Source organism: Osmerus eperlanus, chromosome 12 (genome assembly GCF_963692335.1).
Source record: "Osmerus eperlanus chromosome 12, fOsmEpe2.1, whole genome shotgun sequence".
Lineage (NCBI taxonomy): Eukaryota > Metazoa > Chordata > Actinopteri > Osmeriformes > Osmeridae > Osmerus > Osmerus eperlanus.
In genome coordinates this window covers 15,837,302-15,858,682 of record NC_085029.1, presented here as the reverse complement: position 1 = coordinate 15,858,682, position 21,381 = coordinate 15,837,302, and the positions used below count along the sequence as shown (strand labels likewise).

At 51.7% G+C, this 21,381-nt stretch overlaps 1 protein-coding gene across 1 annotated transcript; it reads left to right on the top strand.

Moving 5' to 3' along the window:
• The first annotated feature begins 299 nt into the window (after window positions 1-299).
• Window positions 300-20,086, top strand: LOC134031689 (ankyrin repeat and fibronectin type-III domain-containing protein 1). The gene is given in 19 exon segments (XM_062475393.1): window positions 300-498; window positions 779-878; window positions 881-985; window positions 3,697-3,894; window positions 4,864-4,977; window positions 5,469-5,566; window positions 6,831-6,921; window positions 9,939-10,046; window positions 12,141-12,240; window positions 12,435-12,567; window positions 12,714-12,833; window positions 13,008-13,223; window positions 14,485-14,651; window positions 14,756-14,906; window positions 15,210-15,378; window positions 15,617-15,783; window positions 16,021-16,228; window positions 16,366-17,060; window positions 17,284-20,086. Coding segments are annotated over 19 exon segments (3,417 nt in total). The 5' UTR covers window positions 300-309; the 3' UTR covers window positions 17,572-20,086.
• The last annotated feature ends 1,295 nt before the right edge of the window (window positions 20,087-21,381 follow it).

Sequence of the window (21,381 nt, the reverse complement as noted above, 5' to 3'; positions counted from 1 at the left end):
CATGGCAGCTTGGAGAAGGGCAGCATGGCTGACATACCCCACATACCCAGATAGGAGACAGCAAGACAGCACCACACTGTCTCCTCAGGAAAACATGGCCGTAAAGGCCGGGGGGGCCTGTACCAACCTGATGCCAACCTGATGCCCTTATCTAGATGATCTCCAGCACAGTAATGCCAGGGGCTTAGCAGCCCCCTGGGCGTGAGGGAGGACAGAGGCTACCTCCACTCTGCAGGCCTCACACACACACACACACACACACTCTCTCACCTCTCCCGCTCTTCCTCCCCCAGGGCGGAGTCAGCCAAGATGACCCAGCAGATGCGAGAGCCTCACCCCCCCACCAGGAAGGCGGCCAGCTTGTCCTCCCCCAGCGCAGCGCGCCGCCTCTACAGGAACCTGTCGGGGAAGTTCCGCGTGGGCTCAGCCGGCCCGGGGCTGGAGGACAGCGTGGTCTCCGGCCGCGGCGACAAGGAACGCCTACGCAAGTCCACCATGGTGAGACGAGACCCACTCATACACCACACACACACACACCCACAAACACACACCACACACACACACACCACAATAAACACACCACAACACTCACACACACACACACAAACACCACACACACACACAACACACACCACAGATGCAAACATACACAACCGACACTTACCCAGACTATATCATATCAAGTTTTTATTTTATCATTGTGTTTTTTTTTTGCTCTATATTTTATTCTGTGCGTGTCCTTCTCATATGTGTGTGTGTGTGTGCGTCCATGGCCTAGTTCCAGAGTAACGAGGCCCTGTTCGAGGCGGTGGAGCACCAGGAGATGGACCTGGTGCAGCTGTTGTTGTCTCAGTACAGCCTGGAGGAACTGGACCTGAACACCCCAACAGTGAGGGCCTCTTGCCCCTGGACATAGCCATCATGACCAACAACGTCCCTATGGCCAAGCTGCTCCTGCGCGCTGGGGCCAAGGAGAGCCCTCACTGTGAGTGCGTGTGTGTGTGTGTGTGTGTGTGTGTGTGGGAATGCCCGCACATATGGGTTATGGGGACATTCGGTTTTATTCACATACATTTTAATTTAGAAGGTCGTAAAGATTTCAGACATGTGGGAGGGGAGTGTGGGGGGGGGGCAGGTCATCAAAATGACCAATGTCCACCGACAAGATCTCCGCGGTAACCATTGAAGACGTTTAGCCGCTGTCCCGGCAACCTCACCCGCCTGCCGGGCGACAGGGGCTGTTGCCACAGCAACTACTGCAAACAAACAAACGACCCCTCATCTCACAACAATAACACGTTCCCACACTTTGGAAGTAAAAAAAAAAAAAGAGAGAGAGAGAGAGAGAGAGAGAGAGAGAGAGAGAGAGAGAGAGAGAGAGAGAGAGAGAGAGAGAGAGAGAGAAAAAACACCTTCTGTTCTTTCCCTGGCTGAAAGAGAAAAGAATTGTTGGGAAAGTGTGAAGTCTGATGGTGATGAAGAGGCCCTGGTAATGATACCGTATCACTCATCTTCATCACCACTTCTGCTCTCTGAGATCCAGCAGGCGGCAGGACTCGACGCTCTGCTAATGATTAGATGTGGTGAAGCCTCCCAGACACACACACCCAGACACACACACACACCCAGACACACACACACACACGCTCCCAGACGAACACACACACGAACAGACATCCAGACTGTTCTATAAAGGTATTACTTAATGAAAACATTTGAAGAGAAAGTGCTGTTTACTGTGACTGCTCCTGTGATTGCTGCCTAAACAACACATGGACCGGCAGGGGGGAGGAGATGGAGAGAAGCATGAGAGAGTTAATGGGTATTCCCCATCAGCTCAAGTCTGGAGACGTGTATTTTTAATAAGAACGTTCTAATCAAACTCCATCAGAGGAGTGAGATCAAAGAGCCAGTTTTCTTTTTGGCTTCCCCTGGCCTCCTCCTCCCCCTGGCCTCCTCCTCCTGGCCTCCTCCTCCTCCTGGCCTCCTCCTCCTGGCCTCCTCCTCCTCCTGGCCTCCTCCTCCTGGCCTCCTACTCCCCCTGGCCTCCTCCTCCTGGCCTCCTACTCCCCCTGGCCTCCTCTTCCTGGCCTCCTACTCCCCCTGGCCTCCTCTTCCTGGCCTCCTCCTCCTCCTGGCCTCCTCCTCCTCCTGGCCTCCTCCTCCCCCTGGCCTCCTCCTCCCCCTGGCCTCCTCCTCCCCCTGGCCTTCTCCTCCTCTCCCCGCCTTCTCCTCCTCCCTGGTTTGTCCCTGGGCTTGGAAAGGAAGCCAGTGGTTCTGGCCTGCTAGACAGGCCTGCTATCAGAGTGTCTCTGAGAGAAAGACCCAAAACAAAGAGAGAAAAAGAGAGAGTGGTGTCAGTGACAAAGAGACATTGAAACAAGACAAAGAGAGAGAGAGAGACATGCAGACAGAGACACAGACAAACAACAGGGAGAGTAAAACAAATGGAGGTTTAGATGCAGACAGGTAGCCTTTCGTGCTGAAATCCACTGAGACACAGCGAGGCAGACAGAAACACAGAGAGAGACAGGAGGCAGGACTGGCAAACACAGACAGGGCCACTGCTGGGATAAAGCACTTAGAGGAGGAAGTCAACTGAGACTGTCTCCCTCTCCAGCCCTCAGCCTCTCACTCTGTCGCTCCCTGTACCCTCCTCTGTCTCTCTGCCTATCCTCGCCTCCTCCTGACCCAAACACCATGTGTAACTCTGTTCCCACCTTCCTTCCCCCTCTCCCTCTCTTTCTCTCTCCCTCTCTCTTTCTCCTCTCTATCCTCCTGTCTCCCTCTCTCCCTCCCTCTCTCCCTCTCTCTCCTGTCTCCCTCTCTCCCTCTCCCTCCCTTTCTCTCTCTGCTTCCTCGCCTCGTGTGTCTCTCTGTGTCATGTCAGCTACGGGTGATGTCACCGTCCTTAAAGAACGGCTGCCCAGTTTAAAACACTTCTTAAGTGGAGAATTAGGCTCCAGCCGGCCTGACAAACAAACACATAAAGAGATTGGACTGTAAAAACACTGGAATATGTGAATAGAGGGAGAGAGAATGTGTGTACTATGCGTGTCTGTGTTAGGGCGAATGCGTGTGTGAGTGTTAGTGTGTGCATGTGCAGTACACCACATCTGTGTGTCTAGAATGCGTGTGCAGCGCATCCACGGCCGTGTGTGTGACCCCGGTGGTGTGTGTGTGACCCCGGTGCTGTGTGTGTGTGTGACCCCAGTGGTGTGTGAGTGTGTGTGACCCCGGTGGTGTGTGTGTGTGACCCCGGTGCTGTGTGTGTGTGTGACCCCGGTGGTGTGTGTGTATGTGACCCCGGTGGTGTTTGAGTGTGTGTGACCCCGGTGCTGCGTGTGACCCCGGTGGTGTGTGTGTATGTGACCCCAGTGGTGTGTGAGTGTGTGTGACCCCGGTGGTGTGTGTGTGTGTGTGACCCCGGTGGTGTGTGTGTATGTGACCCCGGTGGTGTGTGTGTGTGACCCCGGTGCTGTGTGTGTGTGTGTGACCCTGGTGGTGTGTGAGTGTGTGTGACCCCGGTGCTGTGTGTGTGTGACCCCAGTGGTGTGTGTGACCCCGGTGCTGTGTGTGACCCCGGTGGTCAGGCTGTGACGTTGTCTCTCCGGTGTGTGTGTGTGTGTGACCCCGGTGCTGTGTGTGACCCCGGTGGTCAGGCTGTGACGTCGTCTCTCCGGTGTGTGTCTCCAGTCGTGAGCCTGGAGGGCCGGGCGATGCACCTGGCCACGCTGGTCCTGGAGGCGGAGCAGCGCGTGGAGGCCCTGAAGGCTCAGGTGCGGAGCGAGGGCCCCGGGGAGCGGGAGGACTCGGACCGGGAGAGGCAGCTGAAGGCCTGGGAGTGGAGACACCGGCTGTTCAGACGCATGCAGACGGGCTTCCAGCACGCCGGTAAGGTTTATGTCTCTGTTGTGTGTGTGTGTGTGTGTGGGGGGGGGTGGATGGTTCTGGTACGGGGTCAGGTGCGTCGACCGCTGGAACACGACGTCGAGCTGTAGGAGTCCTGCGATGCTGCTGTCTCCTGACACAGGAGGAACACACACACACTCTCTCTTACACACACACACACTCATACACACAGAGGCAATGTGTCATTTAGTTTAGCGCTCAAATCTGCCACGCATGCAGGCATGTACAGTATATCTGTGTGTCATTCCTCTTCTCATAGTACAGTTGGTGCCCAGATCTTTCCAGAGTCGCCTTGATTTCACTTTTTTTTTGTGTCATTCTGTCTGAGCTGTTAATGGCTTCCATGTTATGACGGCTGGGACAGAGTCATGTGTGTATGCGCTTGTGTGTGTGTGTGTATGCACTTTCGTGTATGTGTGCTTGAGTGCATGTGTATCCTGCGCGTGTCCAAGCGAGTGCCTGGGGTATGCATATGTGTGTGTGTGTGCGTGCGCGCGTGTGTGTGTGAAGCGCGTCTGTGTTCCCTCTTTAACTTTTTACAGGCGTCTCATGCCACGCGTGGTGGAAGGATAGACTGACGCCCCCTTACACCAGAATCAATCTGGACTTTGATGCACAGAGGACTTTTCCCTCTTTATTACACACTGGAACACACACTTACTCACACTCTCACACACACACACTCACGCGCACACACACACTTTTATGAGTGGGCTGTTTTGTAGGTTTTTCCCAGGCTCTGTTCTACAGTAGTGTGATTCAGATAGGGGTCCAGACCTAAGACACAGCACAGCCTGTTTGTTTGAGAATACAGCAGTGCTGTTGTCCCGTACACACCGCTAAGCTGGAGAACACCGTAGTGTTATGAGCAGACAGAATATGTGTTTATAATATCTCCCTCCTTACACTAACACAATATGAACTGCCTGTCTGCCTGTCTGCCTGTCCCAGGTCCTCCGGAGGCTCCCAGTAGTGTCCGTCTGTCTGTCAGCAGCAGCACCAGCCTCAGGGTGGACTACCTGGAGCCCCTCAGTGTCAACTCAGCTGTGGTCACCAAGTACAAGGGTGAGCTGCCTATCTCTGGCTGTCTGTCTGTGTCTCTGTCTGTCTGTCTGTCTGGCCAGCTGTGTCTGTCTGTCTGTCTGTGTCTCTGGCTGTCTGTCTGTGTCTCTGTCTGTCTGTCTGTCTGTCTGGCCAGCTGTGTCTGTCTGTCTGTCTGTGTCTCTGGCTGTCTGTCTGTGTCTCTGTCTGTCTGTCTGTCTGTCTGGCCAGCTGTGTCTGTCTGTCTGTCTGTGTCTCTGGCTGTCTGTCTGTGTCTCTGTCTGTCTGTGTCTCTGTCTGTCTGTCTGTGTTTTTGTCTGTCTGTGTCTCTTTCTGTCTGGCTGGCCAGCTGTGTCTATGTCTGTCTGTCTGTTTGGCCAGCTGTGTCTATGTCTGTCTGTGTGTCTGTCTGTCTGTCTGTGTCTCTGTCTGTCTTCCTTTCACTGGGGTTAGTGTGCATACTTCTTATCCTCCAAATATGTGTTTATTTGACGTTTGTTGTGCCCATGTCCCAGTGGTCTGGAGCATCTCTCCATCCTTCAGTCCTCTCCTGGGAGAGCTGCTGTTGGAGGACACCAGTGTGTTACAGTGCAACATCACAGGCCTCACTCCGGTGAGCATCCCTTCCTCTTCTACACACACACACACACACACACACACACACACACACTGAGGTGGACCACCAGTTTCTCCAGGTCTCCATGCCTCCCAGCTTCACTAACTACTCTCTTTCAATCCACAAAGGTCTATTCCACTCTTGAGCGATCAATTAAAGGTCAGACTATCGCACACCGTCGAGTATTTAAAGTATATACCCTCCAGTCGCACACCCAGACAAGTGGAAGCCATCCCCAGATCAAACTACGTGTTGTTTTTTGTGAAAAGGGCATCCGACATTCTGTCAGAGCACGGCTGTGACCTAGATTCCTGCAAACTCAATTTCCTCCCGACTCACCTCAAACCAGGGCCGGAGATAGAGGAGGCACACCATCTTCTAAACCTCTGTTTACGACTGAGAAAGCACTCACAAAAACACGGCGTCTAGCTACGCGTCAGCTGGTAACGCTGGCTGATAAAACATGGACGGACAGTGGCCGCTTCTCACCAAGGTCTCTGACGAGCATCACGTGTGCATGAAACTCCGGCTGCTGAGTCCGGGTTCGCTATCTCACTATTCATCAGGCTGATCCCACAACATTTTTACATTTTACATTTTTAGTCATTTAGCAGACGCTCTTATCCAGAGCAACTTACAGTAAGTACAGGGGGACTCCTGGCAGTTTTGGCTCCGTGGAAACATACTTTATTGTGCTCCAAGTCTCCCATCCGTGTCTTTCATAACAGAGAACCCACTGCCGCACAGTTGTGGGCCAGACCATAATACTCAGACGAGCAGCTTGTTAGCTAGCCTCCTCTTGAGAAAGCACCCGATTTATGTTTGACATTTTTAAACGGGAACAGAGACAGCCGGACTTCTCCTCTGGCCATGACCGCTGGGCTGTTATTGGTGCTGTCGGACCCTGTAGCTTTGTCAGCCTGAGGCCACCCCCGTCACATGACAGGGGTCAGGATGAGGTCAGGGAGCTGGCGGCTCCCTGATTGATCTGGCTGAGAAAGGAGAGAGCTGGCTGGTTCCACAGCAAAGCCATGTGTTACTGGTGTTAGCTACAGGAAGGGACACACACGCACACTCACACACACTGGGATTGACACTGACAAAGGCGTTAATAAAGAAGAAACTGCTAAAACACGATGCACACACACACACACAGAGCACAACGCATACATCCCACCGACATACATCCAAGCAACTGTTTAAATATGAATGTATATCCAAAGTTGGACTGCTAAGGTGTGTGTGTGTTTGTGTGTTAAAGGGGACTTACTACTACGTCCATGTGTCTGCATACAACATGAAGGGCTGGGGCCCCCCCCAAATCTCCACCCCTTCCTGCGCCACCCCCTCCAGTAAGTCCTTCTCCTTCTCTATCCTCTCTTCCTTTCAAATGTACTCAACATACTGCAAATCAACAGGAAGTTGCTGTAAACTTTCAGGCGTGTGTGTGTGTCTGTCTGATATTTGTTTACAAATTTACATTTAGTAATTTAGCAGACGCTCTTATCCAGAGCGACTTACAGTAAGTACAGGGACATTCCCCCGAGGCAAGTAGGGTGAAGTGCCTTGCCCAAGGACACAACGTCATTTTTCACGGCCAGGAATCGAACCGGCAACCATCTAATTAATAGCCCGGTTCCCTAACCGCTCAGCCACCTGACTCTGACTCTACACGTGTGTCTAGGCGTGTTTGTCTCTTCACACGTGCGCGTGTGTGTCTGTGTGTTGACCTTTACTTTCCTCCGCGATCTCACGCGCCCGGCTCACCGCTTCGCAGATCTAACCTCATTGGGCGTGAAGCAGGTTTTCCGACAGGGTGGTGACGTGGGCGCAGCGTCAGCTCCGAGATGTTGTGATGGTGCGGGGGTGACAGCTGGAGGCCCCCGGGCCAGCAGGAGCCCTGCTCCAGACGTCAGCGCGTGTAACCGTAGCTCGCTCGTTAGGAAGACTGGTCTCTCCTGTCTCCGCAGACGCTGTGAGGTCATCCTGCCCAACAGCTGAGGCGCTGGGAGGCCAGGACGGATCTGTCTTACTCTCTCTCTCTCTCTTGCTCGGTCTCCTTCCTCTCTCTGTGTCTCTCCAGATTCCTCCTGCTCCGTGGCGCTCTCGAGCTCCCTCTCTCTCGCTTTCAAACTCTGTCTCTATCTTGCTCTCGTTTTTTATATAATTCAGTCTTTCTCTCTGCCTATCTGTCAATCTCTCAATTTTTCTTTCTTTTTTTACTTTCTTTCTAAATCCCTCCAGCTTTCTGTTTCCTAGTCTCTCTCTCTCTCTCTCTCTCTCTCTCTCTCTCTCTCTCTCTCTCTCTCTTACTCAATCTCTCCCCAACTCTCTGCCACGCTCTTTCTCTCATTCACTCTGTTTCTGGGTGCATCTCATCTGCCTGAGGTGTCTCTTTCCCTGTCATCTCACCTCAGCAACACTTTGCTGTTCATCCGTGAAACATGTGCTTCAGATCCTCAGTTGTCCTGTTTGTGGGGAGGGTATAAGGAAAGAGGGAAAGAGGGGAGGTTAAAGCACCAGCGTAGACTGGTGAGACTTGTCCGCAGTCGTTCAGACTTCCAGAGAGAGGGATTCCCTCGCCTGCACAGCGTGTGGGAGGAATGTCTGGAGCTGCTGTGGAACATCCTCAAAGTGCGTCAACTCATGTTGACTTTCCGTGGTCTCTTAGTACCTGACACTTGTAGATGTTCTGAGGGAGGTGAGGGAGGAAGGTGAGGGAGGAAGGTGAGGGAGGGAGGTGAGGGAGCCCGTCTTGTGTGATGGGTGTAAACAATTCTGTCTCGTGCCTTTATCATAGCGTAATCTTTTAAATTATTGTTTATGTTTTGGCCTTGTATACATTGTAGATAAGGACATAAAGTTCAAACTAAAACATGTCCCATCTTCACTAGCATTTCCAGCAGAGCAGACACCCGGCCTATGAGTGACTGTTCAAGTATTCATTATTGACGTGTGTGTGTGTGTTTGTAGTACACAGGTACACAAGAGTGTGTGTTAAAGAAAGAGAGAACTGGGCTTCCCTCTCCTCCCTCGGTGTTTGTGTTTTCCCTACCGCTGGAAATATTTGCATGTCTGTACGAGGGCTCAGCGCAGGGCCCAACACTGGCCGCCTTATATCAGGCCGGCCCTGGCCATTAAAGAGCCTGGTTGTGCTGTCCAGGACAGGAACCTTTCCGGGAATAGAGCTCACCGTGTTTTAGGCCCCCCTCTCCCAGCCTCCCAGGGGCCCAGCTCTGGGGGATGCCTTATCACCCGTACATCATCTCACATCATCATCCTGCAGCTTCTCTCTCTGCATCGTAACAGAGATGGCTACTACCAGGGCCAGGCACTCTCTCTCTTTCCTATCTCTCTTTACTATCTCTCTCTTGCTTTTCTTTCTCTTTTTCTCTTTCCTTTCTCTCTCTTTCCTATCTATCTCTCTCTCCTCTCGTCTTTCCTATCTCTCTTTCCTTTCTCTCTTTCTCTTTCCTTTCTATCTCTCTTTCCTTTCTCTCTCCTCTCTCTCCTGTCCTATTTCTCTCTCTCTCTTCGCTCTTCTCTGTCCTATATCTCTCTCCTTTCTCACTCTCTCACTTTTTTGTCTGTTTCTCTATTTCTCTCTCTCTCTCAGTCTCTCTCTCTCTGGCCCTGTTTACCTCCCTGTTTACTGTGAGAGTGAGGGGACGTCTGTGTGTATGTCTGTGTGTAAGTGTGTCTAATTGTGTGTGTGCGTGCGAGAGGGAATGGTGGGGGGGAAGGAGGGAGGGAGGGAGGAGGAAAGGGACAGGTCTAAACATACTGAGGGCTTTCTCAGTCCTCCTGTTCCCAGCCAGTAGCAGCGTGTGCTGGAGTCGTCTCTCAGCCAACCACAGCTTTCTCACACGGGGGTGTTTCAGCCACCACACAGACCCCTCTTCTCTCCCGGCTCCTGGCCGCGGTGCTCGCCTCAGGGGGCTGCGCTCACTGATCCCTGCTCCGATGAGCTGCCGATAAAGGCAAACTGCCGTTGTGTCGCGTGAGGTGTAAAAATCTTTTTTTTTTTTTTTTATGTTTGTCTATCGTAACAGGGAGTGTGTTGTGTGGTTGTTGGGAGCAGATGTTGGGTTAGGGTTCGTTATGTGACGTTTTCCAGCCTAGTCTTGGGTTTGGTGCAACAGAAGGATATACGAATGGTGTGAATACAGTCAAATACTTTAAGATGTATTCATCCCAGTGCAATCACTCTCAGTGGAACAGTGCCATGGGTGAGAGCTGGGATTTATCAATCTAACACAGCTACTTTGATTTCTGCTGTGATCACACATTGGCTTTAAGTTCCAGTCCAGTTGTTGGATGTTACTGTTCTTGGCTCCGAGTTCCTCATGATCTGTGTGTGTCCCTGCAGGTTGGAGGGAGATCGACGGACGTGCGCCGCGCCAGCGAGGCCAGAAGGAGGCGCTGGACCGGCTGCTGGGACAGATCAAAGAAGAGCATCACCACTGTTTGTGCCACGGTATAACCTCCCATCTATCCTCCCACACCCGCCCTGGCTGGTGCTAGAGACTCACCCTGGAGAGTCTTCCAGAGGGGGGATGCTTTGGTTCACACTGACCCCAGAGACCAGGGAGATACCAGAGAGAGACCAGGGTGAGACCAGGGAGAGACCAGGGTGAGACCAGGGAGAGACCAGGGTGAGACCAGGGAGAGACCAGGGTGAGACCAGGGAGAGACCAGGGAGAGACCAGGGAGAGACCAGAGAGAGACCAGGGAGAGACCAGAGAGAGACCAGGGTGAGACCAGACCAGGGAGAGACCAGGGAGAGACCAGGGTGAGACCAGGGTGAGACCAGAGAGAAACCAGGGGGTATGGTGGAGGGGTTATAGGACTCTCTCCTCTGACGCTCTTTATGACTGCTTAGGGAATGCGACAGCATAAGGTGCACAGAACAAATATCTGCTGTTAATAACATACACATAGCAACCTGGCTTGTTGCTAGACTGGTACTAAACCCTCGACGGAGGCCTCTGTGGAGATATGATCCATGCATCCCCACGTCTCCCAGGTCTGGAGCCCAAACACACCTACTCATGAGGCAACCCTGTAAATGTCAACGCTCGTTCACGTTGACGGTTTCACACCAGCTGTGGGTTCGTTTTCACCAGAGCTGTTCAGTCAGTATTGTCCTGCCCCGGCTACCTCTGCCTCGCAGTGGGTGCAGGGCTGGGGTTGTGCTGGGGGGCGGGTGTAGGGGTTTGGTAGTATAGACGTGATGTATGATACACAATATAATAGTCAGCATTCAGCAAGCAGGCGACGCACCCCCGACCCTGCCCCGCATTTTCCAGCCGTCGCCGCCGACCACGAGCAAGTTCACGCACGGTAGCCCGGGTCGTTTGTCCCGGGGTCATGTTTGTTGTTCCTGTAGAGCTGGGGCCTGTCCGTGCGCGGCCAAGGGGTATAAATTAACACTGACTGCAGACTCCCCCCCCCCCCCCCCCCCTGAACGCCAGCCCCCCTCTCCCCTACAGGCCTCCTGAACCCCCTGTCTGCTGCCCCCCCCCCAACCTTCTCTAAACACTATTAATTAAACTGTGAAAGGGGCCTTCACTAACACAGGCACCTCAGTGGATGGCTATACCTGTCTGTCTCACTCAGTGTCAGGCAGGCAGGCAGGCAGGCAGGCAGGCAGGCAGCATGAGGGCTGTGGTGGCTGGAGAGAGAGAGGTCTAGGAGGGCGTATGGGAGGGGGGCGTAGAAAGGGCGAGGTAAGCTGGTATTCTTGTTATTCCACCTAGACTCGTCTCATGAAAAGAAAATTAGTTCATTTCGGCCCTGAATAGGGGATTTATTGATTTAAGTGGTCTGAGCCTGAGAGAGAGTGCCTTAGGGGTTTATTGGGGTGGAAGAGAGAGTTAAGGTGTGTAGGGTGAGACTCCTGGTTTCTAATGAATTGCAAAGCACATTATCTCACTTATTCCTCCCCCGCTCCCCCCAACTAACCAATCCAACCCCCCCCCCCCAGACCCACTAAAAATAAACATGTCCCCACCAAGAGACCTGACCTCCCTGTCAGTGAGAGACTAAGGGTTAACACAAGCACACACACAAACACACACACACACTTCAACTCCTTGGCCTCCTCCTAGCTTGGTATAAGGATTTTCTCCTTTTTTTTTTTTTTTTTTTTTCTTGCTCTGCAAGTCAGGAAAACATACCATGCTCTGACACCTCTACTCTGTACAGGTAAACACACACACAAACTCCAGTCCAGCCCCCCCCCCCCCAGTCTCTCTATGGGCCTATAGTCTACTGGCAGCATGGCTGTCAACTGTCAGAACTCCACCAGAGCGCACCAAGTGACTGAAAACATTCCACTGCCGCTGTGTTATGAGAAGTGTCAACTTTGTTGTCGTTAATTTTACAAGTTGCCATAGCAAGGACGTTCCCCCAACGTGACAGTGTTTTGACGGTGTTCAGCTATTAGTGCCAAGTAAAGTGAGGGGAAAACCAATGACAAATTGCCATCAGAGGTTAGACGGTGTAGCGGTGTTCTGTTCTATTAGCAGTGGATCAAAACATGATGGAGCCTGTTTCCTTGTCTCAGCAGAGCAATGCAAAGCACCGCCACATGTCAGAAAACACTCCGTATCCAAAAGCCTTCGCCATCTCTTCCAACCCACCAGCAAGTTTGTCAAAAGCTTGAAAAGGTAAGATCGTGACAATCAATGTATTAACTTGAGACTGAGATAATTATATAACTGTGTATGGTGTGGTCCTGGGTCAGTATATAACTGTCTGGTCTGGTCCTGGATCAGTATATAACTGGTCTGGTTGTGGATCCACAGGGGCCTGTATTTGGGTAATGGGTCAGTATATAACTGGTCTGGTTGTGGATCCACAGGGGCCTGTATCTGACCACCATCCTCTACAGAGATGACAACATCCTGGTGACCCCTGAGGACCAGATCCCAGTGGTGGAGATAGACGACTCCTACTCCAGCTCTCTCATGCAGGACTTCCTGTGGTTTACTAAGGTCAGCGTCACTCCCTGTACCTTCAACACTGACAACGCTCTATGACCCTCTACCTTTCAGCATTGATGGAACTGTGAGAAGGAAGGGTTTTTTGGTTTGCCTCGTCAGATAAGTGTTGTGTGTGTGGGTACCTTGTGGTCCTCCAGGTGTCCTACCTGTGGGAGGAGATCCCCTGGCTCCAGCAGTGCCTCATCCCTTCCCAGTCCTCCTGCTCCTGCACCCTGCAGACACGCCTCAAGATGCTGCAGGCCGTGTTGCACCTGCAGGTACGGCCACACCCACCAGCTCTACACTGACCTAGCCTAGTGTGTAACTAACGAACAGAACCGTGGCATAAAACATATTTACAACCAACCCATTGCGTTTTTTTACGTCAGTTCTTGACCTATGAACATTGGTTAATGGTATCCAATTAAGTGTCATTCTTGGGTCTCTTGAAGGGCATGCTGGGAACCCAGGACCTGGGACAGGTGTATTTTGAGCCAATCAAAGACAAGCACGGCAACGCCCTGCTGGTGTTGATACGAGACATGAGCGTCTGTCCACCTCTGGAGGGGGTGCGTTGGACGCAGCTGTGCAAGCTCCAGCTCCAACGCAAGTCCATATCCTCCCCGGAAGAGCCCACTGCTCTGGACATGCTGCTCATCACCCTCCACGTGAGTTAGCTTAGCTTATTTTAGCTTAGCTTAGGTCAGTTTAGCTTAGTTTAACTGAACCTTAGCTTAGCTCAGTTTACCTTACCCTTAGCTTAGCTCATTTTACCTTAGCTTAGCTTACCTTAGCTCAGTTTACCTTAGTTTAGCTTACACTTATCTTAGCTTACCCTTAGCTTAGCTTAGTTTAGCTCTGTATCGTTAGCCACACTTGGACAGCATCCGGAGCTGCTTCATGCTACTGAATTGTAGCATGTCAGTCTACAACAGTGTTTTACAGTGTATATGTTGTTTGTCTGATTGTAGAACACAGTAGGGATGATAGCCCATGTTCCTTCCGGGTTAACCTTCCATTGTCTGCATAGTGAAAATGAAAGAATTCAAAGCAGCTTTGTGGATAGGCAAGTAAAGATCAAAGTACACTTACTTCTTGACACAGATCTAAATCTGATCCGTAGTCCATTTCAGTAAATATTTACATATCCCAAATCCTTTACTACACTCAGCCCAGAAACTGTAGGAAGTCAAACTGAAATACGTTTCCAACGACAACACTGTGGTTCTTTCAACTCTCACTCGTGTTAATCAGCTTACAGCTTGTTCCCAACTGTCACTTTCTTCCACCTAGCCCAGTTGAGTCATAGAAGGCATTTAAATGCCAGATAAGTCCCATGTTATCCAGCCAGCCACACTATCTCAAACCTCTCACCTAAAAGTCCCTCGAGTGCCTTTTTCACTCTTCCAGATGAGAATAATTTTACAATTCAACAGACCTAACCAAGCTATTGTTTACTGCATCTCCAACAATGTTTCGATTGTGTTTTTCTGCCCTTGGTAAATACAAAAAAACAAAGGACAATTTGTATTTTCTGTGCCACAGTACAAACCTGATATCCATAGTCGTAGACTTAGTTTGTTTGTGCTGTGTCGTGGTTTGGGTTTGTCAGTCTGAAACAATGGTTTGCATCTCAGTATGTGGCACCGCAACAACAATACTGATACTATACATCATAAAATCATGTTTCTCGGCCAGATATGTTTGGTAAAAACATGATGATGTGGTTGTTTTGTAATATAAATGTTGTCAGTTGAAATACCACAGACTCCATTTTCAAAGTAGCAGCACCATCAAAACAAACAATACAAGTCAACAATACGTCAAAGAATGGGGCCATTGAATGGGTTCAGTGTGGTTAGCAACAGCATGAACCAAGTGGATTCTGTCAGCTTCAGCACTCATTCCCCTGTGCTGTGCTGCTTCCAGGAGAAGCTGGCCTTCCACAGACGGAGCCGGAAGCTGCTGTCGCCAGGCCTGTACCTGGGCTACCTGAAGCTCTGCAGCTCCGTGGATCAGATCCGAGCCCTAGTCCCCCAGAAGCTGCCCAACGTTCTGTGTCACACCAAGATACGAGACAACTGCAATGTTTCCAGGTCAGTAGACGCTGTGTTTGGGACTTGGGCCCATTGGTTGGTTAATATCCCTAATTGGAATTGGGATTATAAATAGTGTATGTGTTTCTATTTGTGTGTCTCAGGGAGGAGTGGCAGTGGTTGCAGGCCCTGGCCTCGCTAGACGAGTCTCTGGAGATGGACCAGGATGTGCAGAGCGCTCCACACCGCCTCCTCCAGGACCTCCGCAGCGCTGCCAAGGACCTCATGGCCCACATGAACATCCCCGTCAGCCAGGTCAGACAGCCAGCCCCCTCCTAGGAGCCTCTGATCACCCACACTAGACCACCGCAGTCTGGCCTCCCTCAGCCCATCCCACCAAACACTCTCCAGGGTTCATTTCCATGATGCTGGTTGCCATGACTGCCAACCAGCATCAACCAGCTGAAACCAGCCCATTCAGGGAACACCAGATTCCATCATGTCACGTTCAGTTTATTACATTTCTAGTATGTACTGGGACATGCAAGTATATTTTAGTGTGTTCTATCCTCTTCTCCGCCTGCTGTGTGTGTGACTGTTCCCCCGTGTGCTCCCCAGGCGCAGGACTTCCGTGTTTACAGCCAGGAGGTGTTGGAGTTTGGGGAGAAGGTGTCCTTTCTCCTGCTTCTACCCCCCTCAGATGACGTGTGCACGGCCCCGGGGCAGAACAACCCCTACAGCCCTCGCTCCGGCTTCCTCACCCTGCCCCTGCAGATCTTTGAGCTGGGTCAGTACCACCACAACCACCGCACACACACACACGCCCCGCGGCCAAACTGGACCGCCAAAAACACAACCGTCAGTCCGGATCAGGCCGTTGATTGTTGAAGTGACGGTTTAGTGGTTGGTTTTCCGTTTGACCGATAATCTTCGATGTGGACGTGGTTATTGATGGAAGCTACCGCCGTCGAGGCGGAGACTCTCGCTGTCGCTGAATGTTAACTTGTAAGTGTGCGTCTCTCCAGTCCACTTTGACGCCTACAGCCCCAGCTTCATGGGACAGTACTGCAGGGTGTCTGCCCTGCTGGAGCTGGAGTCGCTCATGGCCCAGCAGACCCTGAGAGAAGCCTTCTCTGAGGCCGAACTCAACGCCGCCAAGCAGAAACACCAGAAGGTCCAGGAGCAGATACAGGTGAGAGAGAGGAGAGAGAGGAGAGACAGAGAGAGAGGAGAGACGGAGAGAGGAGGAGAGACAGAGGGAGGAGAGGAGGAGAGACAGAGAGATGGAGAGAGATGGAGAGAGAGATGGAGAGAGAGAGATGGAGAGAGAGAAATAAGCAGAGTGGAGAGTGTGTGAGAGAAAGAGAGTGTGTGAGTATCTGGTAATAACCTTCACGCTGCCGTAACCCTCCCTCACGTCCTCTCCCAGCACATGGAGGAGATCTGGCGCGAGGCTCGCTGGATCATGGACGCCCTGCAGTACGCCCGCTACAAGCAGCCCACGGGAGGCATCTCCCTGGCCTGGATCATAGATTTCTCCAAGGACGTGGTGCCCGACAAGCCTCACTCCACCTCCTCACAGCCAGACTACCTGCCCTCCCCCATGCCCTCGCCAGAGCCCTGCCGCAAACACTCAGGTGAGAGCGAGAGAGGGAGAAAAGAATGATAGAAAAAGACAGGTTATAAGACAGGTAAAAGTCTTACTTATAGAGATATACCTTTCAGCTCAGTTCTGTTCTCACCATGGACTGTGTAACGTGTCTGTAACCCTTAGACCACGGGCTCTCCGACGAAGAGGTCTCGTCCGAGGTCTTCCTCACCACTGACAGCGACTACGACTCCAGCCGTGCCCAGAGTCCCCGCGAGCTGGACCTTCTCCCCTCCTCGCCCATCTCCTCCTCCTCCTCCGCCCCGCCCGAGACTCCCGGTTACCTGCGTAGCGACGGAGGATGTGGGGGAGGAGCCCTGAGCGACACCACCCCCGACGTCCTCCAGGCCTCGGACCCCCAGCCGGGCCCGGGGGAGCGGGTCGGTGGGGGGGAGAGGTGCAGGAGCAGGGGGGGCGGAGCTCTGGAGCTCTTCGACAGTGACTTCATCCTCCCGAGCCGGCAGATCGAGCTGCTACGCATCACGGAGAAGCGGCAGGCCTTCTGCGTCCGGACCAGCAGCCTGGAGTTCCCCTCCGCCCCCCACCCCGCCTCCTCCTCCTCCCAGCCTTCCTCCTACACCGTCTCCCCCTCGCCCCCCTCCTCCCCCCGACGCCGCTGGCCGCGCCCCTCCTCCGTGGACCGCTGCTGCCCCGCCGAGCGATGCCAGCCTCCCCCTCCGCCCGCCCGCACCCTGTCGGAGGACAGCGGCACCCAGAGGCTGTCGTCGCCCTCGCCAGGCCCGCACAGGAGAGGCTGGCACGCCACGCTGAGAGTCTACCCCCAGTACCGCACGGGCCTTCCCAAGGAGACCAGCGTCAAGGTGCTCTCTCTCTCTCTCCCCCCTCCCCCTCTCCCTCTCCCTCCCCCTCCCTCCCTCTCCCTCTCTCTCCCTCTCTCTCCCTCTCTCTCCCTCTCTCTCCCTCTCCCTCCCTCTCCCTCCCTCTCCCTCCCTCTCCCTCTCTCTCTCTCTCTCCCTCCCTCTCTTTGTCTCTCCTTACCTCCTCTTCTAACCTCTGTCCATCTGTCCCGTCCCCCCTCCCCAGCTGCGGGTCACCCGGGACACGTCGGCGCGGGAAATGGTGCAGCTGGTGGTGCAGGAGATGAACGCCGTCTCCCGGCGTCTCCTGGGGGCCCAGGAGCAGGGCGTGTACAGCCAGGAGCAGCTGCAGCACTTCGGCCTGGTGCTGGTGGTGGAGGACAGGGAGAAATGGCTACAGGACGACTTCTGCCCCTTGGAGCTCCAGAACCCCTGGCTGAGGGGCAAGCTGTGCGTCCGCATCAAAGAGTACTCCCCGCTGGCACTCAAGCACAGCCGGGCGACCACCGTGTGAAGGCCGGGGGGGGGGGGGGGGGGGTTGGAGAGGTGTGGTCGAAGGTGGGACCTTGGGGAGTGCAGTATAGACTACTGTGTTGACTTTGGTGAGACTTTTCATGCAAGCTAAAAGGGGAGGGGCGGTTGGGGGCAGCTTGAAATGAACAGGAGCTGGACCTTCTATCTGTCTCCCCTCAACCTTAACCCCTGTTGCCGTGGTTCCCCTGGTCGTCGTTCTACTGTTCACCACTGTAGCTACAGAGCCTAGATGGTTTTTAAGTTGTTCTGTTGTTTTTCATAAATGCTGCTTTGAGATTCTTGTTTCCTACAAAGTCTCTTCACCGACATGCGGATTTCCTCCCATAGTTCCCTGGGCTTTCTCTGCAACTATACATCGTCATCTGGACACCAAATGACCAACAGAAGAGTGGAAAAAGCCTTTTCACCTGTCAGACGGCCCACAGCGCGAGGGGACGTGACCGTGAGGAAGATGGATGTCACGCCGCCGCGCCGCCTCTGCCGGCTGCCAGCACATTGAGCAGGGGCGTACGCCTGCCAGAATGACACGGGCACGCAGACATGGCTTTTCCTACGAGCGCGTCCAGCGAGCCGTTCCAAAAGCTGTTGGCTCGGGAGCCGGACATGCCGACGTTCCCGGGACGCGGGCCCTGGAGCGCTCCCACCAGGCGGGAAACAGGAAGGAGGGCTGGCGTCGACGCTGGGAAGACACTGAAGCTGCTCGACGATTCGACCTTTCTGCCCCCCGCTCACCCTGCGCTGGCTGGCTGCTCTATTCTCCCTGGTAACTCAGGGGCCAGGAACAAATAGACAGAGAGAGAGACTGAGAGAGAGAGACTGAGACAGAGAGACTGAGAGCGAGAAAGAGAGAGAGAGAGAAAGAGAGAGAGTTTTCGTGGGATCCTGGCACTTACATTCCTCTGTTTCCCATCTGTCCTGAGAGGAACGAATACTTAGTTTATTGGAGTTTCTGGCCACTGCAGACGTCATCCTCATCCAGAGCAGAAACCAGAAACAACATCCGCGCTCTGGATCCAAACGAAACCCAGACAGACCGAACGGAACCAGGAAAGAAGAGCAATACTTCACCTCCGAGTGGTTTTCCTTCCTTCGCTTGAGTTTACTGAGTGACTGGAAACGCTCGTGTTGTAGATATGCCAGGTTTTGGAAGGGGAGTCCAAAGTACTTTAGTGTTGCTGTGCTTACTGTTAGACTAAAACCAGTGCGGTGTTTCTTTTGTGTTTCTAAAGCCAGTTGTATCCCAGGCACAGCTGCTGCAGGTGTTGTTATCTTCCAGTGTAGGGGCTCCCTGTCTGTGCAGTGCTGTACTAAGTAGGATGGATACACAATGGCTCCAGATTTCTGTTGACCCCAATTATGTTAGTAGCTTATCAAAACTGTAGCATGTGGGAGGTCAGTAAAATGCCAAATCACTCCCCAGTTCTATTTTATTTCTGGTCTCTATAACTTTATTTGACATCTTAATCAGGAAGGCCTGCAACTGACACTTTTCCTGAAAAACAGCAATGCACTGTCCCCACCCCTGATGTAATGTTGTACCCTGAACATGTTTTACATAATATCTTGGTTTCATATAGGCTTGTCCTGATGACACCTTCCAAATGAGTTTAGTAAGACATTTCTGACTTGTAGTCACCATTCTAGGCCTAATAAAGTTTAGAATCATGCTCTAGAACCTTCTCTTGGTCACGTGGGCTTCTCCCTGCCTGACATGGGGTGTTTACAGATTTGATCCCGCCCCCTCCCATGAAACCTGGTGCTGAATTGTGTAAAAGACCAAGAAGAGCAACTCATGATACGTTGTAATTGAAACGTCTTGATTCTGCCATTTGAACTCTTTGAACTCTTGTGTTATCGCCTAGTCGTGTTCTTTATCCACACTTCTTTAAAGACTGAATTTACAAGGGCAAACTGCAAAAACATCAACCACTACAACCAAACCCGTGTGTGTGTGTGTATATTAAAGGTTGAATGTAAGTACTGTAAACGTCATGAGGTCTGGGTTCGTCTCCCGGTCTGGACGTCAACGGTTGTTAGTCTGTGTCAGAGGGGTGAATAGTAACTCCCTCCCCAGGCGGAAAAGGAAACAGGAAGTCCTCATCCTCACCAGGACTCCCTGGCACATCTTCTGGGGGCAGCCATGAAGGAGACATCACGTCATTTTTTTTGTAATCTATTTTTATTGAACAATAAATGAATATTATAAAATAAAACCCAGCTTTGTTTTTCTGAGGGATTTATCTTTTTTTGTTGCACAATAGTAGGAAGTCACAGAGTTCAGGCTTTTACTGGATGTCAACTCTTGTAACACTTCCTGTTTCAGAGGCTTTTCAGAATGTAACCAGCCCGTTAGGTCAGCAGAGCCCATTCAACAGCAACCTTTTAGCACAGTTTGCCAGAATAACATTCTGCGATTAAGATCACATCAAATTAAATGGCTCCGCGTGAAGCAGGAAGATGAGTGATAGGCAGAGCTGACTGTGCCTATACGAGCGGATGATGTCATCTGTGTTAGCTGGTCGCTCGATGAAGGAGAATCAGAGGGCAGCTGCATTGGACAACCAGCTCTAATCTGTAGATCAGCGACGGTCCCTTTAAGACCAGACATGTTCATGTGATGCTGTTTATTAGCATGTTTGTGAGTGTGAAGAAAGATGCACACACTTGGAATGTGCCAAATAAAAGTTATTTTGTATTGATAGTTTAATGTTAATAGAGAGTTTGATTCAGAATGTTGTCCATTGTGACGAACGCTCAGACATGGCAGCAGAACGTACATCCCTCTCCTCAAGTACAAGTACAGATACTCATGTTTACAAAGACGGACTGCATTTTTTTAACTCTAGTTAAAGAAATATGGACTCTGACATAAGTAAAAAGTAGTCATTACTACTACTTGTATTAGTGTTTTAGTAAAAGGTTGTCAGAAAAATATTGAAGTACGGATACCTGAGAAATCTACTCAAGTACAGTAACGAAGTATTTGTACTTTGTTACTTCCCCTCTCTGAGAACAATGCATGGAATGTTTTGAATTTGAGTAATGTCTCTCAATCGCATGGCTTGTGAATTGTGAGTTCTGTGCAGAGTTGAGCCGGTCTCACAGCCTGGTGACTGGTTACCCTCCCTGCCACCATGTGTTTTCACATCCACTGAGCAAATAAAAAACTGCATGTTTTCCTGTCAACAGATACTACACACCACCACACACACCACCACACACACACTAACTCCCTCACGCATACAGTTCTCGTATTCCTGCTGCGGTATACGTCAAATATCCATAAACATAAACACACGATCACTACACGCAGAAACTACACACCGCGTCATAACACACAGTGGTGTCCAGGCTTCACCGTTAAGAGCAGGCCTTTACCGTTTATCAAACCCTAACTTAACCCTTGTGCTGCCTTCGGGTCACATGACCCAAAGGTTCATAACGAACCATCATTGTGTTTACCCAATTTTACCCAATACAAAAGCAAATAAAAATATTTTTCTTTTAACCTTCGCAATGTTGGGGGTCTGAGACAGCCCAACGGTTAAAAGAAAATGCTTCACTGTGTTTTTGTATGCGGTAAAGTTGTCGCAATACGATGGTGGGTCACAATGACTGATGGGTCCGAATTACCCGAAGATAACACAAGGGTTAAGAATTGTCCTGGAAGCATGACACCTTCTAATTCTAAACCTGAACACTCCGGGAACACCCATGCTATTTTTAGTCCCTGGAATATTGAAATACTTGAAAGAAAACATTCTAAAAAGCCCATGAATAGTGGTAATTC